This window comes from Vanessa cardui, chromosome 5, assembly GCF_905220365.1.
Source record: "Vanessa cardui chromosome 5, ilVanCard2.1, whole genome shotgun sequence".
Taxonomy (NCBI): domain Eukaryota; kingdom Metazoa; phylum Arthropoda; class Insecta; order Lepidoptera; family Nymphalidae; genus Vanessa; species Vanessa cardui.
The window spans coordinates 8,541,462-8,561,635 of NC_061127.1; the positions used below are offsets into that span (position 1 = coordinate 8,541,462).

At 31.0% G+C, this 20,174-nt stretch overlaps 1 protein-coding gene across 1 annotated transcript; it reads left to right on the forward strand.

Moving 5' to 3' along the window:
* Positions 1-108: 108 nt before the first annotated feature.
* Positions 109-17,399, forward strand: LOC124529941. The gene is made up of 5 exons (XM_047103892.1): positions 109-384; positions 12,619-12,892; positions 13,644-13,720; positions 15,375-15,534; positions 16,714-17,399. Exons 2-5 carry the CDS (start codon positions 12,706-12,708, stop codon positions 16,812-16,814), a joined length of 525 nt encoding a protein of 174 aa, XP_046959848.1. The 5' UTR covers positions 109-384; positions 12,619-12,705; the 3' UTR covers positions 16,815-17,399.
* Positions 17,400-20,174: the final 2,775 nt, after the last annotated feature.

Here is a 20,174-nt window from a genome sequence, read left to right on the forward strand (position 1 = left end):
CGTACAATCGTTCCGCAGACGTTATTCTAACGTCAAACATTGTCAAAAAATATATTTGTTATCAATTAATGTAACTGATTTACATTGCTTTAATGAAAAGTCGCATTTTGTTATCCGTATACCGTTCTATCAACTATTTACTAACCACATAAAGCTGCGGCGGTACAGTCGTCATCATCATGCGTCAGTACCGCGTTTAACTCGTCAGTCGCTTACGGTCAGATGATCTCCGGCTTGCGAGACTGCCGCGCGCTTTCGTTCCCGACTTCCCGACATTCGTGATTTTAATCCAGTGCCTTATTGACGTTTTACATAAAAGGAAAACATTTTTGTGATTCTTAATTGAAATAGTGTTATGTGCAACGTTTTGGTTTAGAAGCTGAGGTAAATATTAATATGCGATCTTAATCACAATATCACGGGAGCATTAATTGTTACGCCGATTAAGAAAATGTGTCCGCTAAGTAGACCTTGATTTTGTTTTAGAATACGTAATGTGGGTTACGTCCTTACCTTGAGACTTGTGAGTCGTGAGTTATTTCGGTTTTCTGTAAATACGCAGCGTTGATAACTTTTATCGTTTTGGAAACATTTTTGTTGCGAATAAAATGTTTATATAGCTTAACATTACTTTTGATAGTGTGTTGCTTTATCTTCGGAAATAGAAACAAACGTTATTTATTGATGTTAAACAAACGTAAACACAGATCTAAACAACCTTACTTTTCTTTCATTGGCTAAAAAAATATTAGTAGTTATTACATTCGAGGGAATTTTGTTTATTACTAATATATGTCATTTATTATATGTACTTATACTTGTTTTCGAGATAATAGAAATATTTTAATGTTTAATGATCAAACTGTTTCTCTAAATATAAACGACGTCATCTGATCTTATGAAATAAGAATTGTATTATTTTATATTCAGAGTTCTCGACAATGAAGCATATATCTAAATATAAATGTAACGTCAACCTTCATTTAAGCATAATAATTGTAATAAATTGCATTGATATACTGTATATTTTATTTTACGTAAATATGTCGCATTTGAGAGTAACAAAGTACCGTTCGCAAAATATTACTTACATTTGCAGACGCATAAAAATTCAGCAACGATCCACAGTAATAGATTTCTAGTAGAGTCGAAAAAATACATTCCAAAAGAAAAATATTAACTTAGAATAATTCATTACTCAAAATTACTCAAATTAACTCTAGTTATAGTACATACATCAACTGGTGTCTTACGATTTTACCATAATACTTTTTGGTCTGTGTAGATGGAATAGAAAAAAACTAAATTGACGTATGCGAAACTAATCGATCCAATAGAAACTTCTTGTAGAACAACAATAGGTAATAATAAAAATAACTATTTGTCCATCCATATGCAATGAAAAAGTACTAAGACTATGATCTTTTATCGAACGGTTATTAAGATGATACGGATGCGTGTCCAACATCCGTGCAATATGTCGAAAATATTTGGTTGTGGGCCGTGGTAGCATCGATGTGGGAGATCGACTGCCCACGCTTAACCGTAAACTGTTAACAAATTACTTACAAGCTACGTATATCAAGTTAAATTATCAATTCGATACTTACCTTATTATCGAATACAAATAAACCGTATATGTCTAATGGAGTACCTCAATACAATACAACTCCTACTACTTGCTACTCGACTATACGAATATAAAAACTTTTAAATTAAACCTCTTTGAATGAGATTAGAGCAAAATTTCAAGGTCACGTTTTCTGTCGTGTATAGAGTTCAACGAACTTTACATTTTTCTTTATATATGAATAAAACTTCTCTTTGCTTTAGCTTAAAAGAATTACCTTACATTATAAACCACTAGACACATATCCACATGCCGACATACGTTTTACGTAGGTTACATTACTGAAACCGCAAAGTTGCTCTATTTTGTGCAATCGTGTCGAGGGTTGGCTTACAACGGTATTATATGCACTTTGGATTCCTCTTAGATACGTGAGAACACGTCTTCCCATGTCTCCTTAAACGGTGTGTCCAGATAAGGCTGTGCAAACATCAGTAACACCTGACTGTTTATCCACGATTTCCCAAGCTTTCTAATTCTCTACCTTTGTAAGCCTATCACGACGCCTTTTGTGTGAAGTAGTTACTTATACACCCTCATAGGTTGTTACTTATCGAAAATCACATTCAAAGAATATTTTCAAACATATTATTATTATTTATCAATTAAATTAGACGTGCTACGTTTTTTAAATTTTCCTTAACTAAAAAATTAAAAATATCGGCACATGTACGAAACGAATATATCTGTATGTGTTAAGTACCATAATCATATGTATAGTCGTCTATTTATAAATAATTATGATATGCTATTGTTGTATTTTAACTCTGGAATGTAAACGGTAACAATTTAAACCAGATACACAGTTCCTCCTATATCAGATACTCCTTTTATCGCAGTTCGTTTCCTAATTGGCGTATTCGTTAGATGAATTAGAGTATCTCAGAAACGAATGAAAGACTCATTGTAGCGATAAGAGAAAAACTATGAAAGTTCTAATTAGCGGTCATTAACCTATCAATAATATCTGTTAATTTTTTTTTAGTATTGAGAAGCAATGATGAAAGAATTTTTATGGGTGCTAATGATTCTAGATTTAATTTTAACGAAAATAAATCAAAGTTATTTGATTACTTTTAATTAAATAATCTTGTTTTAACAGCGCAAAAACTTATGTTAAACACGTATCGGATTTTTTGCCTACAATTCAGAGGTCTTTATACTGAATCGAGAAAATCACAAAGCAACGTAATACAAGTTACAACTAAAAGTTTTTACCAAACCCTAAATATAAAATAAAGTATCAAACTTAAAAACACGAATACATGTTAAATAATAGAATATTTAATTTTATTATTATTATTATTTGTTTTTTATATCTATGTTTAAATAAAATGAACTGTCATTTTTCCTATCAATATTATAACTTCCTTTCCTATACACAAAGGAATTATAAGAAATATTAATCACTCTATGAGGAATGAAATAATACTATAAGTAGGTAATTTAATCATGGTTGTTAAAAAACATATAATTTGCTTTTAATTTTAGTTTATATGTTTAAATCATGAACCGGGTTCGTTGTGCCCTTCAGATTCATTTCGAGTTACTTTAAATTTTCTTCATATTATGACTCAGTTCTTCTGCATATTGGATTACACATCATAACAATATTACTGTTCGGGATGATGTCACTTTACATTACTTAATAGTTCTGCTAAAGTTGCAATAAATGGTTAATCAATACGTTTTTAATAATAATACAAAAGATATTACAAAATGACACAAATATATATGACAGCTTAGTGACATATTTATATAACAGTACCATTTAAAAATATATTGATGTTTTGAAACTTACTGTAGTAGATTTTTTAAAACATACAAGAATTCTCAAGTAAAATAACGTACTATTAAAAAGTTAATTTCGTTGCATTGTTAGGTAGAAACGAAACGGGAAAAGTCTACTAGCACAATTGAAAAATTGATATTAATCGAAAGAGACCTCCTCAATTAATGGCGATTATGACTACCGGTCAGAAAGAGGGCTTTAGGCGTAATCGAACGTAACTAGTCGTCGACCTTGTTCTCTGCTCAATGTTAAGTCTCCGAGGTCCACGACCATACATGGTTTTTGCGAACATAAATAAGACATAACGTAACACGAAACGCAGAACGTTCAATGTCATCACGTTATCTGTGTAAAGGTGACGTGTCAGGAAGCGTGTTCACCAAACGAAATGTAATGATTTATCAATTAAAAATTTATGAGATTTTTTTTTTATTTTTCATTCAATAACAAAATTTTGTACAAGAGAAAGTATAAATAAATTTGTTTAATATTTAATACATTTGCTGGTAATTAAAATTGGCGTTTTAAGTATAAAGGTTCAATTACTGAGCGAACGCCTATCTACTTGAAACTAATGTCAAGACTCTACTCCAAAACGTGTAATGTGGCAAATATTTTTTTCAAACCACGATTTTTTCATCGTCATCTTTTCCCGCTTTTTAGTACGCGACGAAAAATTAACAGAAATAAAATAATTATAGTGTGAAATAATATGACATCACTTAAATAAAATAAACCAAATGCCAAACTATAGGGTGATAATATAAAAAAATCTCTGCCATTTTTCTGAATTTTATGCAAATAATTTACCAATGCAATGAATTTAGAGAACGCAATGTTTACATTGCACATAATAGTCGAGATATTAATGAATGAATGTCACGCCTTTGGCGTTACACACACGAACACACGAGCATTTGGCCGAGCAGAACGATGACGTCACTCGCGGTTGCGCCGCCGGCCTTCTCGCGGTTGTATCACTAAAATAAAATAACCGACATGCGATGACGGCAGCTTATGTCACTTTTACTGGGAACTTATGCAGGGCCATTTTATTTATGATATAACTGGTTTTATCCCTGTGTCAGCATTGAAAATTCAATAAAAAATACAATCATTCAGACTTTAGAAAGACATACCTACAAAGAGACTTCAAACTTTAATATTTTTATTATAAAAGCAGTACCTTGAAAATTATTTCTTAGCTTAACCATTCAGTATCATTTATCATTAACCATTCATATTAAAAAGGTAACAAAATTATACATATAAAATTGTTTGGTATTTTGTTCATTGATTGTTTTAAAAATAAAGCGTACTTAAATACTCGTAAAAAAATGATACTTTTGTTTAAATACAAACGCGGATCTACACTCTACTTAATACATACTACATATATTTCACACACTATTACATTATTTGTAGAGAAACTGTAAATAACGAAACAAGGTCAATGCTAATGAATAATGTTTACTTCTCTTCACGTAACCTTTGCTAACAATTATTATTATGTACAACAGCAAAATGACGTAATTGAAAACGCTTTTTTTCATCTGTTAGGCAAGTATCTCTTGTATCTATTATGTAAATGAAAATTAAAAATTATATTTTATTCAAATACAAGCAATTTTCTGGTCGAAAATTGCTCTTGCATCAAAACTCGTTTTCATGAGATACGTCAAAACAATAAAATTAATATCGATAGATGTCCTTCCTAAAAGTCAACAAGTAACGACATAGTCTACGCTTTTATATTATCTGTAGTGTTGCTATAATAAAAATCTTAGTTATTAATATTTTTCTAAGACTATTTTTGGTCCGCACTTTCACTTGCGTTTTTGGACTATAAATGTGTGATTCATATACGTGACAAGTATATTAATAGCTTGCAGTTTGCCAGATTGATTAAAGCTAAGGCTAAAGGTTGAAATTAGTTGAAATTAGTTGAAGTTAAGTGTAGTCTATTATAAACTTTCTCAATAAATATTTTAAATTCTGTGTCTAAAATTACACCATTGATTTTGATGCAGTTTTTTTTCAATAGATAGATTGATTCAAGAATAATGTGTATATGTATAATACATATACAATATAGTAGAAAACACTGATCGTTTTAAAGGTTTTAGAAGTTATTTCGTAAATAAAAAAAAATCTTGCGCTTACATTGCGATCGCCGGCCGAACCCTACAAGATAGATCAAAATAATGTATACCTTAAAAAGTCCGCGATGGTATATGTCTATCTCTCAGGAATTTGTTTTGGGCTAAACCAACCATATTTATTCTTTATTTTTACAAGAAATTATGGCTTACTTTCGAAAGGATTCTAATTTCTAAGCAATACAGAATTAATACTTTTAATTTTATTAAAATTAATTTAATTATAAGTACCTTATTGTACATTTAATATAAATCAATATGACACTTACAACATGTAATTTAAATGAATATATTCAGAGATAATTACCTACTTAAATTGCAGAGACACAGCAGTTTGTATTGTGTAATGTCAAACAAGCTGTAAAGGTTGTAATACATTCTGTAGTATATTTAGTACCAGCATTGCACTCGTGCAAAGTCGGGGCGGGTCGCTAGTTTATAATAATAGATTGTTCTTAGTTACGGCCAGACAAGAAGAATTTGTATACACATGGGATACTAAAAATCTTTATTTTTCTTTCCCGTTTTGGGAAAGGAAAATAAAGATTTTTAGTATCGTATCGTATTCGTAATAGTGAATGTTTAACAAATATTTGTTTATAGGCATACTCTTTCGTATACATGTTAATACGAGTAGGGCTCACCGTTGAAGTCTTGATATTGTGGATCAATTTCTGACACTTAAACCACATACAAAGTTTATTCTTATGAGTTACTTGATACTTGTGAGACACGTACAATTAAAGCATGCGATTACGGGATTGAATCTCTGGGAACAGCCACTTAAGATCGTAATAAACGTCTTAAGTGTGATTAAACTGGGTTACATAGTTTTGAATTTAAACTAATATCTATATACAAAACAAATATAATCTATGTAGTATAATTGGGATTATAATTGCATTTTTTTTATACGTAAAGTAAAGTAAAGTAACAGCCTGTAAATTTCCCACTGCTGAGATAAGGCCTCCTCTTCCATTAAGGAGAGGGTTTGGAACGTATTCCACCACGCTGTTCCAATGCGGGTTGGTGGAACACACATGTGGCAGAATTTCGATGAAATTAGACACATGCAGGTTTCCTCACGATGTTTTCCTTCACCGCCGAGCACGAGATGAATTATAAACACAATTAAGCATATATATATAGTGGTGCTTGTCTGGGTTTGAACCCGCAATCATCGGTTAAGATGCACGTGTTCTAACCACTGGGCCATCTCATTGGCCATTTTGACACGTAATACATACATAATAATTATTGATTAAAATAAGGCGACATAACATATCCAATGTTCGAATCGTAAATCGTAATCGTATCGTATACTATTGAATAGGTACGATTTGCTTTATTTAATAAGATTTGATTTTATATAAATAGTACATTTATCATTGGTTTTGAAGATTTTTTTCGTGAAAAAGTCAGCCTTGAAATGACAACAAACTTCTATTAGTCATTATCACAATGGAAAATAGCGATTAATGAACTCGGAAATCAAAAGCTTGAAAGTAAACTTTTTATTCTACATTGATAATGGCAATGGCACGAACACACTCTGACCTTCATCAGTGAGCCAAGAATCGGCGATCGTACTCGAGTTTATTCTGCCAAGATCGCTAAAGTTTTTGTTTTGTTGCTCTGTATAAATGTATCTCATTGTAAATGAATAACATATAAACCAAAAACTTGTTGTATAACATATTTTGAATCGATTTCTAATGTATACATTTGCGTCATAATCAGATGGTAATAACATTAGCATACCTGCCCACAATATTTACTATATAATTTATTATTTATCGACATAGACATAAAAATACCAAAAATTAAGAAATTCCAAAGGTTCTAAAAGTTAATTTATAAATTTGCTTAATATCTCTCCATCTCCGGGCTATGTAATTAGGATAAGGTAATTTCTAAGTGACAAATACTATAAGTTATCACTCTAAATTTTTTAAAATTATTGCTTGTTTTATGTTTTCGCTACATATACTATGGAGTATACCATTGGGCTTAGCAAAAGAATTATTCAAAAAAATAATAATATACTAGAATTACTCAATCATTTAAAAATTCAGTGTCTTCGAAAATACGTGTTATGTATTAAGAACAAGTTTATTAGAAAGTTTGACAAGCGTTTATATAAAAGTTGACATTGTAGAATTTAATTTTCCATTTATTTGCGCAAACGCTGATAACGTTTAAGCTGTGATCGGAATACAAATGTCGCTTATTTCTTTAAATATTTTAAATAAATATATTCGTATATATTTATATAATATAAACATATTGTTCTTCTGGTTGATTTTCGGCCACGTTTTCCAAAATCTAACACTAGATAGACAAGTGTATTAAGAGCAAAACAAACGACTTTACTTGCTTCGCTTGATACGGGTAAGTTACAGCTAACTTCTTAAACTTACGTTACAAATGAAAATTCCTTATAATAGTAATCCCTTATAACCCTATATATTATAGGACTCTCGAATCCCGGGGTTCGAGTATGGATCACGTGTACATATATAATAAGGCAGTTTCTTCTTTCTGATACAGTTAAATATTGTTACGACAGCTGAAATTTCGAGATACAGATCCTGAAACTTGACTTGGTGGAGTTTGTATGTAGTTTGATGAAGATTATAATTTCTGTTTTTGGTATTATTAGACTCTACACTGAATAAATTTGGTTGTAATGTAAGTATTAGGTGGTAGACAAAATAGGTTGTTTCAAAATCAACAGTTTTTAATTGCTTATGTTTTGAATAAAACAAGTAGAAAAGTTAAACACAAAACTATGAATATCAAACATTCAAATTATATATATAGATATTGTTTATGTATTACAATGTCAAACCATTTCTATCAATTTAAAGGCTAGTTTATCTCTCGTTAGTTAATAAACAGATTATATACTATGTAGCTACCATATGCGTTCATCGCCACGATTGGCGGAATGATTATGTTTTCGTTGCTGATATTGCATTGGACATTGCTATTTCTAAACTAGTAACGTGAGTTAAATGATATCTGAATAACTAGAGATGTCTTAACGTTTTTCCAAATAAAACCCAATATATATTTTGTTGTTCTGTAATAACGAATTAACTCTTAAATTAAAATGTATATAATATAAATTCTTATAGCATTAAAAGTAACATGCACGTATTCAATCCACCTTATGTAGATGGAGGAAATAATAATAAAATGTTTATGGTGCGTCAACTACAGTTGCATTAATTGGAGTATATAAGAAGCGTAGCAATAACACAGGGACTATTATGGTCATCAAGTGTTGCGCAATAATCCGACAAACAAAGGCTGAATGTATGTTGTATATACGTTATACATACCACGCCCGAAATGGAGCCACGCGCTGATTTATTAGCAGAGCGTTAACATACTTTATGGTTTGAACTGCCTACAGATTTGTTTACAAAATCTGCTTGTATATTTTCATGCTCCGCGTTGACATGTGATCCAGTTTATCTAAATTTTAATACAGTTCGAAACGAATAAGTTAAACAGTTTTAGACTCTGAAGAATCATTACAATATCTATCCAAAACTTTATGATACTCGCATAATCAACTTGTTACAACTAAACTATTTATTTATATAAAAAAAACTGGATTGTTAATTACCTACTTAAAAAAAATTTGGAATTCCTCTATAAATTGCCGCTATGCTACAAATGAGATAAATTAAAATATGCATAGTAATTTAAATGACTTTATTCCTATGTCATTTCTTATAAACATAATTATAATTTTCGTTCAATGGTCCGTATCGAGTTCTTTGTTATTGCGAAATGTATTCCAGACATCCAAAATTAGTTAATGGCTTGTAAAAGGTTAGGCGTGGCGTAAAGCAATACACTGTATATTATATCTGTTAGTGGTTGATATTTACTGTAACATTAAGGCTAGGCTATCTGCAATCTAGGCCAGGCCAGGTCAATGTCAGGAAAGGCGAGGGTTATCGTGCCACTTGGGACGCCCCCATTGGAAAATCAGATATCCTTCCTGTTGCAAAAATCGTTTTATAACAACAACATTTACAAGACTGATATTTATGCATATATTGTTTTCGTATTTATAATAACGATGAATATAATAACTTAATAAAGTTGAGTACGATAAATATAATCGTACAATTTATGAAACCTACAGATCGGACGCACGGAAAGATTATTACCAATACGGTAGGTATTACAAACATTAAGATTTTAATAGGAATTAACATCTTGCGACAATATTCCTTTACCGCCATCAAATTTTTCAACTGTATTTAATAAAGTATCCAAAAATTACAAATCGTTACAAGACAAAATTAATACATATTTATGTTTTCAAATATAAAATTAGTAGTTTTGTAATGTAATCTCAATAAATTATTGATTTAACATTTGAAAATAAAAAACAGTTCTTTTCAAATACGTACATTATGTACAGCATTTTATACAAATAAACGGTGAATAGACGATTATGACATTCAAAAGAAAAGATCAAGATGTTTTATTTTTAGTAAAGTTATTTTAAACGAACACGGCACATAGTAAACTTTATGTATTAATATATTTATTCGAATATTATTATCTATATTAACGATAAAATGATACAATGCAAAACTTATTATTTTAGTAATTCGGATTAAAACAATAACTGAACAAATTGTAAAAAAAATATTACATTACATATAACATAGAATATAAAGCGATATTCTTATAATATGAAAACAATTACTTCGATATGAAAAAGAATAATAAATTGTTCCTATCTTGAATCACAGGAAACAGAAAATTTCGCAATAGTCATCTCAAATAATGCTATTCGTTCCAGAATTAGATGCACACACCATTCGATTATAGAGTTCATTTTTGTTACAACAATATTATACGCTCTCGTTGCCCGACCTCTATTCAATACGGGTGCAGTGTATCGAAGCTATTAATAATGTTTATATTTCAATAACTAAAATTAAACAACGGATTTGATAATTATGCATAACCTATATAGAGGTGTATTATTGTGGATATGAAATCGTTCTTTTAATTCAATTATATCATAAAGCAATTGAGTCGAGATGGCCCAGTGGTTAGAACGCGTGCATCTTAACCGATGATTGCGGGTTCAAACCCAGGCAAGCACCGCTGATTCATGTGCTTAATTTGTCTTTATAATTCATCTCGTGCTTAGCGGTGAAGGAAAACATCGTGAGGAAACCTGCATGTGACAAATTTCATAGAAATTCTGCCACATGTGTATTCCACCAACCGGCATTGGAACAGCGTGGTGGAATATGTTCCAAACCTTCTCCTCAAAGGGAGAGGAGGCCTTTAACCCAGCAGTGGGAATTTACAGGCTGTTGTTGTTGTTGTTGTATAAAGCAATTAATTAATTGGTACTTATAAGTTAAAACATCGAGTTGGTCGTATACAATTTTATCTTTGCCAAATTTAATTTAGGTTAACGATAGATCGCGATATTTAAATCTAAAAATAAAACTTAAAATAAATTACACGGAAGTTAATATATAAAACTATCTACATAAACACCGTGGAAAGTTTAAGATATATTCTCGTTTTAGCAAATTTAATATGTCAACACGTTCATAGGGAGTCGTTGACAGTAGACTTTTTTTAAAAAAACTTTCCACGTGTATACTTTGTCGCGCGCCACCTCTAATGAGACGCGTGTGTTATTCAAAATAGATAGTAACTTAGAAGCAGCTAAATATATAGAAAACACTATCCACTCATCGCGGCTTTAGACTAAGAGTTTACATAAAACATTTATATTAAAGGACTAAACAGTGAAGGACTATTTTTTTTCTTTCAAGATCCTTCTTTCGCTTATAGAATAGATCATCAAATAGCACTAATAGTTTAGAGACATAGATAGCAAACATACAGACTCTACAACTAAGGTAACGAATACAGGACCTAATTTTACTGTAATACACAAACAATACATTATAAACAATGTACAAACGTACTCGTATACGCATGCAACAAAATACATATTTATTTTTTAATTAGTATCTAAGGAGGCAACATATTCAAAATCTGTTTAATAATGTTGCTGGCAGTTAATGGTATAAATCATTAACTTGGTAACAAAAGTGAAATTTTAACACAAATATAATATGTAAATATATTTAAAATAAAATAATATATGAACAAAGAATTGACATATATCTATGGGGTCCATTGGTAACAAGATTTCTCTAAATATGTAAATTGTATTGAAATGTTATGTAATTGTAGTTCGGCTCTCGACTTTTGAGTTCTGATTTTGCAACTGATTTTATCCGTCTGACGGAAGTCAAAGACTAAAATCAGTTGCAATATCCAGACTAGCGGCACCATTCGTCATATACTTTATTTGTATATACCTATAATTATGTATGTAAATTAAATAAAAAAATCATCTCGTGCGCAGCCGTGAAGTATTCAGGAAGTATTGTAAAGATATTTGCATTAACATTCTATTTGTATGAGAGGACGTGATATATTACAGCATAAAATTGTCATCTATACTCCGTTTGTTCCTCTATATGTCTCTTTGTTAGTTCATCACGAGAAATCATAATGAAATTTGACATGGTGGTTGTCAATGATGACGAGAACGAAGGTTTTTTTATTTATTTAGTAGGTAGACAGATTATAATATTAGATCACCTGATGAGGAATATGCTTATCAACTATAGACGTAGGTATTGGTACATATAACCAATGCACTACAACTTTCGGAACTATGACTTTATATCCTTTGTGCCTGAAGTTAAACTGGCTCCCTTACTTTCAAATTGTATTGCTTTTAGTCGGTAAGATTTTGAAGCCCATCATAGTTGTACGTACTACCTACCCGGGTGGGTTAACAATTCCACCAAATAAAAAGGGCCTATGGTAGAGTAAATTAGGCATGAAAAATACTGAAAAAAAAAACTTTTTATATCACTTTCAGATACTTAATTCATAAAACAAGACACTTTGTTCTGGCTTTTCATATTTATCTTAAAATATACTGTTCTCTATTCCAGAAACCATGAAACGGTGAAGCACTTTCACGAAGCCGATGAAATACTGTCAGCTATTTTAAAGTATTGTAATCGAAAACAAAAATCAAAATGAAAAGATTACAGAAGTGCTGTTGTTGTGCCTCGACGCGGACCGGGACGATTTTGACCGGCGTATTAGGAATTATCCTCTCCATCGCTACGATCATCACCGTGTGGGTTGCGAACAAGCACAATGTCTCCTACAGGACATTCATCTTCGCGGAAGAATTTGATAAAAAGTTGTCAGATATGGATAGTAAGTATATAAAAATATTCAGTTTATTCTACAAACATCCTAATCTCAGCAAGCATTCTAATTTTGAAATATAATACTTTTGGAACGAGCCCAGAATTTTCTGATCAATTAAAAGATGAAATTTGCCCATAAATATACATATATAGGAACATTTAATGCTTTTTACTTGTTTAATAAGAAGCTGCAAGTAATTCACTATCGAATAAACCACATCTCAAAATCTTAAGTACAAAATAATGAATAAAAAATTAAATATATTGAATTATTTCATGTATGACTATTGTACGTAGAACATATTACACGAGCAATTGAACGAGTGTGGGCGCAAAATACAGATGTCTTATTATGGTCCGATGGAACTGCATCCAAATTCGTCCGAAACAGATTATCTTGATCATCATCTTCAACATTATCATAAATCCATACGTATATATAGATTAGGCTGTGTAGGCCTTCGCTAAACGGTCCTAGAAGGACCAAAAATTAGACTTAAAATTCATAATTATTTACTTTATTAAAGTCAAAACATTTGTCTTAATTGAATAGGATTCATATCTTTGTGAGGTAGTAATAAAACATCGTAATCATAAATAAAATTGCGTTGCCCTACAAAAAAATATATACTAAGAACCATTAAAGGACTTTGAAATGATTAATGCGGTCCTGACACTGAATAATATATAAATATTTTTTTCTTTATGTTAATAATGTACTATAGATTAAATAATTTTATTTTCATTTTTCTTTTCAGTTCCCAGGATAATATTAACTATCAACTTGTGTTTCACAATTTTAATATGCTCACTACTCATCGTGGCAGTTTTAAAGGTACAATAATCTTATATATTTTTTCTAAAAATTTTAAACCTTAGGCGTAGGGACAACTTGAGCTATTCTTATTAAGAGTTTGCACAATGCACATCCCTGCTTGATCCACATATTTCAATAATTTAATGTAAGTTTTTGTTTCAATGCTTATCAGACGTCATTTACGGTAAGAATCTTTCAAATGATTATTCTTAAAAACATACAATTGTTTCTCTACATAATTTCCTTTTGTTAATTAATTGTAAGCAGGTAATGTCGATACTACTATACTTGTCATGTTGTATTATCCAGTATTTGGGAGTACATTTAATACGTACCTACTTCTGTCTATGTATAATATGCATCGTGTAAGAAGAAACTCGAGACTCACCTCTGAACACGAGAGTCAAATGTCAATATATGATATACGACATTGAATACAATAATTACTTATACTTAAAATGTATAATAGGTTGGGGAAAAAGTTTCTTCGTATTTTATATGAAAATTCAAACAGTTTTTTTTTTTTATAGTTTATTTAATTTAATTTTTATTGAGTGGCTAAAGATGTGTGAGGTCTAGCGTTGTCATGGTGAAAAACCACACCCCTTCTGTTGATCAATTCTGGCCGCTTTCTCTCAATTTCTTGCTTCAATCTCATCAATTGTTCGCAATACAGTTCTGAATCGATAGTCCTGCCGGGCGGTAACAGCTCATAATGAATGATGCCCTTCCAATCCCACCATACAAACAGCATTACCTTGTTGCGAGTTAATCCGGGTTTTGCCACAGTCTGTGAAGCTTGACCGGCCTTTGACCACGATCTTTTTCGCACGTTCTTGTCGTATGTGATCCACTTTTCATCACCAGTTATCAGCTTCTTCAAAAATGGTTCGGTTTCATTACGTCGTAATAAAGAATCACAAATGAGTACACGGTTCATTAGGTTTCTTTCAGTGAGTTCATGAGGCACCCATATATCGAGCTTTTTTGTGTACCCAGCTTTATTCAAATGAGTCAAAACCGTTTTGTGGTCAATTGCCAGTTCTTCAGCTACATCGTAACTACTAATATGCCGATCTTGCTCCACTTTTTCAAAAATGGCATCAATTTTGTCCGTAACAGGGCGACCAGAGCGAGATGCATCTTTGATATCAAAATTTCCGGCTCGAAAACTTAGCTTAAACCAAACTTGCGCTATTCTCACAGATACTGCATTAGGTCCATAAACATCACAAATTTTTTTCGCGGCTTGAGTTGCATTTTTACCTTTTTTATAGTAAAATTTTAAAATGTATCGAATTTCTTCTTTAGATTCACTCATTTTAACAACAACAAAAACAAATGAAAATCACACAAATTCCTAATTTGAATTTGGATGTGCCTTCTTTAAAATTGAAACTTTTTAATGATACCAAAACCAGCCAGATACAAATGGTATAGCCAAAGAGATTTTATTACAAGTTCATACATACTATATGCGAAAAGACTTTTTCCCCAACCTAATATATTAAACGCGTATTAAATTGGCGTATCACAGTAATTCGATTGTCAACATTTCACGAGTGAAATACGAGGTGATTTCTTACAGAATATTACTGCTACACTTATTTGTGATTATGAAAAAAATTAACGATCATACAATATAAAAATATGATTTAATTCAAATTTTCAGAGACGCTCGTGGTTGATGCTGCCGTGGGTGGTGCTTGGAATCGTGCTGGCGATTGGATTACTCATAAGCGTCCTCCATACCTCAATCACCTACTACCTCGATGAACAGGACCACGTCATTTTAGCCACTTGCATCCTAATTGGCGGACTGATATATTTGGGTAAGCTTTTAATTATTTATGTACATAATAATTAAGATAGGACAAAAAAATCATATTTATTTTAAATATTTATAAAACAATTATATAAATCATAGATATTATATTTGTCTATAGCTTCTATAGCACTCATATAATTAAGATCTATTGTTCTGTCTTTTATCAATCATTCAAACTTCTGCATCTCATATTCTTGAGGTCAGCGTATTGTGTTATAAAACTGAATAAATAAGATTATGTAAACTTTTATGGATGACATAAATAACGCGTCTGTAAAACTTTTTCATTTGTCTATACAGTAGCGGGATACCACCCGCCACTGTAAAAACAGTTGACGCGTTGAATAATCGATACTATTCTATATGTTATTAAATTTTTTTTACATTCTTCACCAAAAGTTAAAAGGGTCTTCCCTATTCTTGAGCTCAAGCAATATATATTAATATTCTTTATAAGTAGGTACCTACTCTTTTTTAAATTTGTACATAGTTCAAGAAAATTGACCTAATTGGTGTCATTCTATGGGTTTTTATTTCTTAGAAGACTAAATGCTTAAGAACTTTTATTGATATATAAATGTAAATAGGTAGGACCATTTAAATTTATTTCGTTTATACAGCACACAAAAACTAGTCAAACCGCTAAGCTAAGCCGATATCCGAAAATACCTACAAGGAAATACACTCAGAACTAAATTAATGGAGCGTGGGCTTGAAAGATAATAGGCATAAAATTAGATTTTGTTCATCTCATTATGGTCATATAACGACTACGTCTTTTAATTGCCAATCAGTTAATGAAGAGCGTGATCTATATTAATAAAGTTCTTTGTAGTAAATTAAAGTAAAGTAACAGCCTGTACATTTCCCACTGCTGAGATAATGCCTCCTTTTCCATTAAGGAGAGGGTTTGGAATATTCCATCCCGCTGTTCCAATGCGGGTTGGTGGAATGCACATGTGGCAGAATTTCGATAAAATTAGACACATGCAGGTTTCCTCGCGATGTTTTTCTTCACCGCCGAGCACGAGATGAATTATAAACACAAATTAAGCACATATATATATAGTGGTGCTTGCTTGGGTTTGAACCCGCAATCATCGATTAAGGTGCAAGCGTTCTAACCACTGGGCCATCTCAGCTCTAAGTTCATTGTAATAATAAATAAATTATGATTTTTCAGCCATATACCTCTATCTATGGGCAGTTGTATTCAGCCACTACCTAGATGTTCGCGACGAAGAGGAACGGGGTCGGTACCGAAAAGCTCCCTACAAACGATAAACAACCACTGAAACAAATAATAAATTATAAACTGTTATAAGTGCCTTTATATGTCGTCAGTGATATTCATCAACACGATTTCACATGAAAAAAATAATGTAATGTTAATTTTAAATTAACAAAATTGTTTAAAAATATATACATTCAATGTTTGTAAGGAGTATTTTGCATATAAATCGACGACGATATTACAATATGTAGTACATTAATTGCTTTGTAATAAAAAGTAAGAAAGGCTTTATGTAGTAAAAATTAAGAAACTGAATATTATATTAATATTAATCGATTGTGTGAAGTACAAAAATATATAAATAATGTCAACGAATGTTAACTTTGATAAATTATTTTTAGAGAGTAATTCTTGTAATTTCAAAGCCTGAACCTTATTTTTATTTACTTTGTATGACACAAAATACATTTTATATACAGCTATTCAAATATATCTATAATTTACAATTGTAATTAATTATATATTATAAAAATATCTAAAATAAGAGATAAAAAACTGACTAAGTAATTACTTCACTATAATATTTATAAACAATAGATATGTTTATTTTTGTAATATTAGTTTAAGTTACCATGTTTTGTAAGTTATTAAATATTTAACTTATTTTATTAAAATCAAATAATGTATTTTTTTTAATTAAACGTGTTTTACGTACCTATCTTGTTGATATTTATTTAAAACCGATTTTCAACCTGTCCATGTAAACCTTACCATCAATTCCGGGCAGACAAAAACAACTCTTATATTATTATAATTCGTTAATGCTGTATAATTTTTTGCATGAAAAGTTCGGGAGATAATAACTCTGTGCATATGATTACACTGGTTAACAAAATTTAAACTTCTTCATGCCACACGAAGTTTTTTATATTTTCTTAATAGTAAAAGGTGTTGTAAATAAAAATCAACAAATATTTTTTTTTTATCACCCATTAATTTTATTTATTTAGCTATAGTTGATTATAAGGAAAAAAAAGAAAGTTCTCGAAAATAAAAAGAAAAATATGAATGAAACAAAAGTTAATACGATTTTCTGGCATATTTGGCTTCCGGTTGGTCTCTTTTAATTGTCCAGCAATAGTCAGCCAACATCCTTGGACTCCATTTACCTTGATAACGCTTTTCCATGGCCGAAATGTCCTGATGGAACCTTTCCCCGTGCTCATCACTTACAGCCCCTAAATTCTCAGGGAAAAAATCCAAATGTGAATCTAGAAAATGAATTTTAAGTGACATATTACAATTTAAAGCTTTGTATGCCAATATGAGCTCGTCAATTAACTCTTTGTAGTTTTCAGTTTTATGATTCCCCAAAAAATTTGCAACTACGTTCTTGAAGCATTGCCATGCCGATTTTTCCAAAACGTTCAATTTTTCTTCGAATCTCTGGTCTTTTATTAATTCCCTGATTTGAGGTCCTACAAAAATGCCCTCTTTGATATTAGCATCACTTATTTTGGGGAATTTATCTTTTAAATACAAAAAACCATATCCATTGCGATCCATCGCCTTTACAAAATTTTTCATAAGACCTAATTTGATATGGAGCGGCGGAAGAAAAACATCAGACGGCTTGACAAGTGGTAAATGCTTCACATTTTTCTGTCCAGGAACTAAAGATTCACGCATAGGCCATACTTTTTTTTGTAGTGATTTTGTCTGTCCCTGCTGTCCCATTCGCACAAAAAACAACAAAATTTAGTATAACCCAACTGTAGTCCAAGTAGTAGGGCAATGACTTTTAAATCGCCGCAGATTTTAAAATTATATTTATTATATTGGATTTTTTCAAGTACTAGTTTCATGATCTCATAAGTTTCTTTCATATTAGTACCGTGTGCTAAAGGAACAGAAGGAAATACATTACCGTTATGGAGTAAAACTGCTTTTAGACTTGTTTTGGATGAGTCGATAAACAAACGCCACTGGGAGGAATCAAATTGAATTTCCAAAACCTCCATAACGGAATTTATATCATTACAAAACACCAAGTCCCCATCTTGAGAAAAAAAGACTTTTAAACTGTACATCACGATTTCGAAAATGGCATATTTTAGTTTCACTATGTAACAAGTTCCATCCTTTTAAACGAGATCCTAACAGTTCTGCCGGTTTTTTTGACAAATTCAAATCGCGTACTAGGTCATTTAGGTCTCCTTGAGTTAATAAATGAGGCTTATCTTGAACTTGTTCAAAGTCTGAATCAGTATCATCATCGACAACAACATTAAATTGGCTTGAAGTGGAGGGTTGTGGATCATCGATATTGAACGATGTAGATGATACTGGTATTGGCAAATTGACGTCATGTGGGATAGGTCTTATTGCTGAAGGTAAATTCGGGTATTGAACTGTGTGTTTTGCTTTCGGGTTTATACCTTTGATTTTAGTAACACAGAAATAGCAATCCGACACATCATCTCTAGGCTCAGTCCATATCATAGGAATAGCAAACGGCATATGACGTAATCCTTTCTTCCAATCTAATAAATTTTTTACACATGTTATGCAACAAATATGTGGTGCCCAAGGTTTATCTTGATGAGCAACCGAAAAGGAAAAATACTCGTGATAACACTGCAATATTAGCTCTGTAAAATTTCGCCTTTGTTGTTTGATGGTCAATTCACCACAAACATAACAAAAAGAGTTAGGATTGTTAATACACTTTCTAGACATATTCGCACAAGCACAGTATTTGACTAGAACAACGCAATTTAAATTAATAAAGAAAATGAATGGAATTATCACTGTTTTCTTACGAACGTTCACATGCATTTATCGCTGTAAAGCCAATAATGAACTTGACTTATCACAAGAACACTGAGGGTGATTGAAATAAAATAAGTGCACTTTCGTAATGAGGGTAGGTAGTTAAAATAGGATTACCTACAAGAGTTCGTGTGGCATGACCACTGTTGATCAGTGTTATCATTGAAATACTTCAACAAATCCCTGTGGGCTATATAGCATGCAAATAATTAATTATGTTGCGTGAATGAAAATTGAAATTACCGCAATAACTTTTTATTTTTTTTTATTTTAATAAACACTATCTGACAACCAACAGTAGATACAATACCACATCCAAAATAAAAAATAAATTAAATTTCAAAATTATCTAGGCAATAGTTCTACTATTGTATGTATTAAAAAACATAAATTAAACATAAGAATTATTAGAAATATTAGAAAATTAAACAAAAGAATAATTAAAAATAAGAAGTATAAAACATTTTGTTATTTATTATATATTAACTAATAATTAATAAAACCAATAAGATAAACCATAAAATAAAAACTGAGCACAATGTTTTTGTTTTTATTTTTTGACATTAATCTTAAACAAA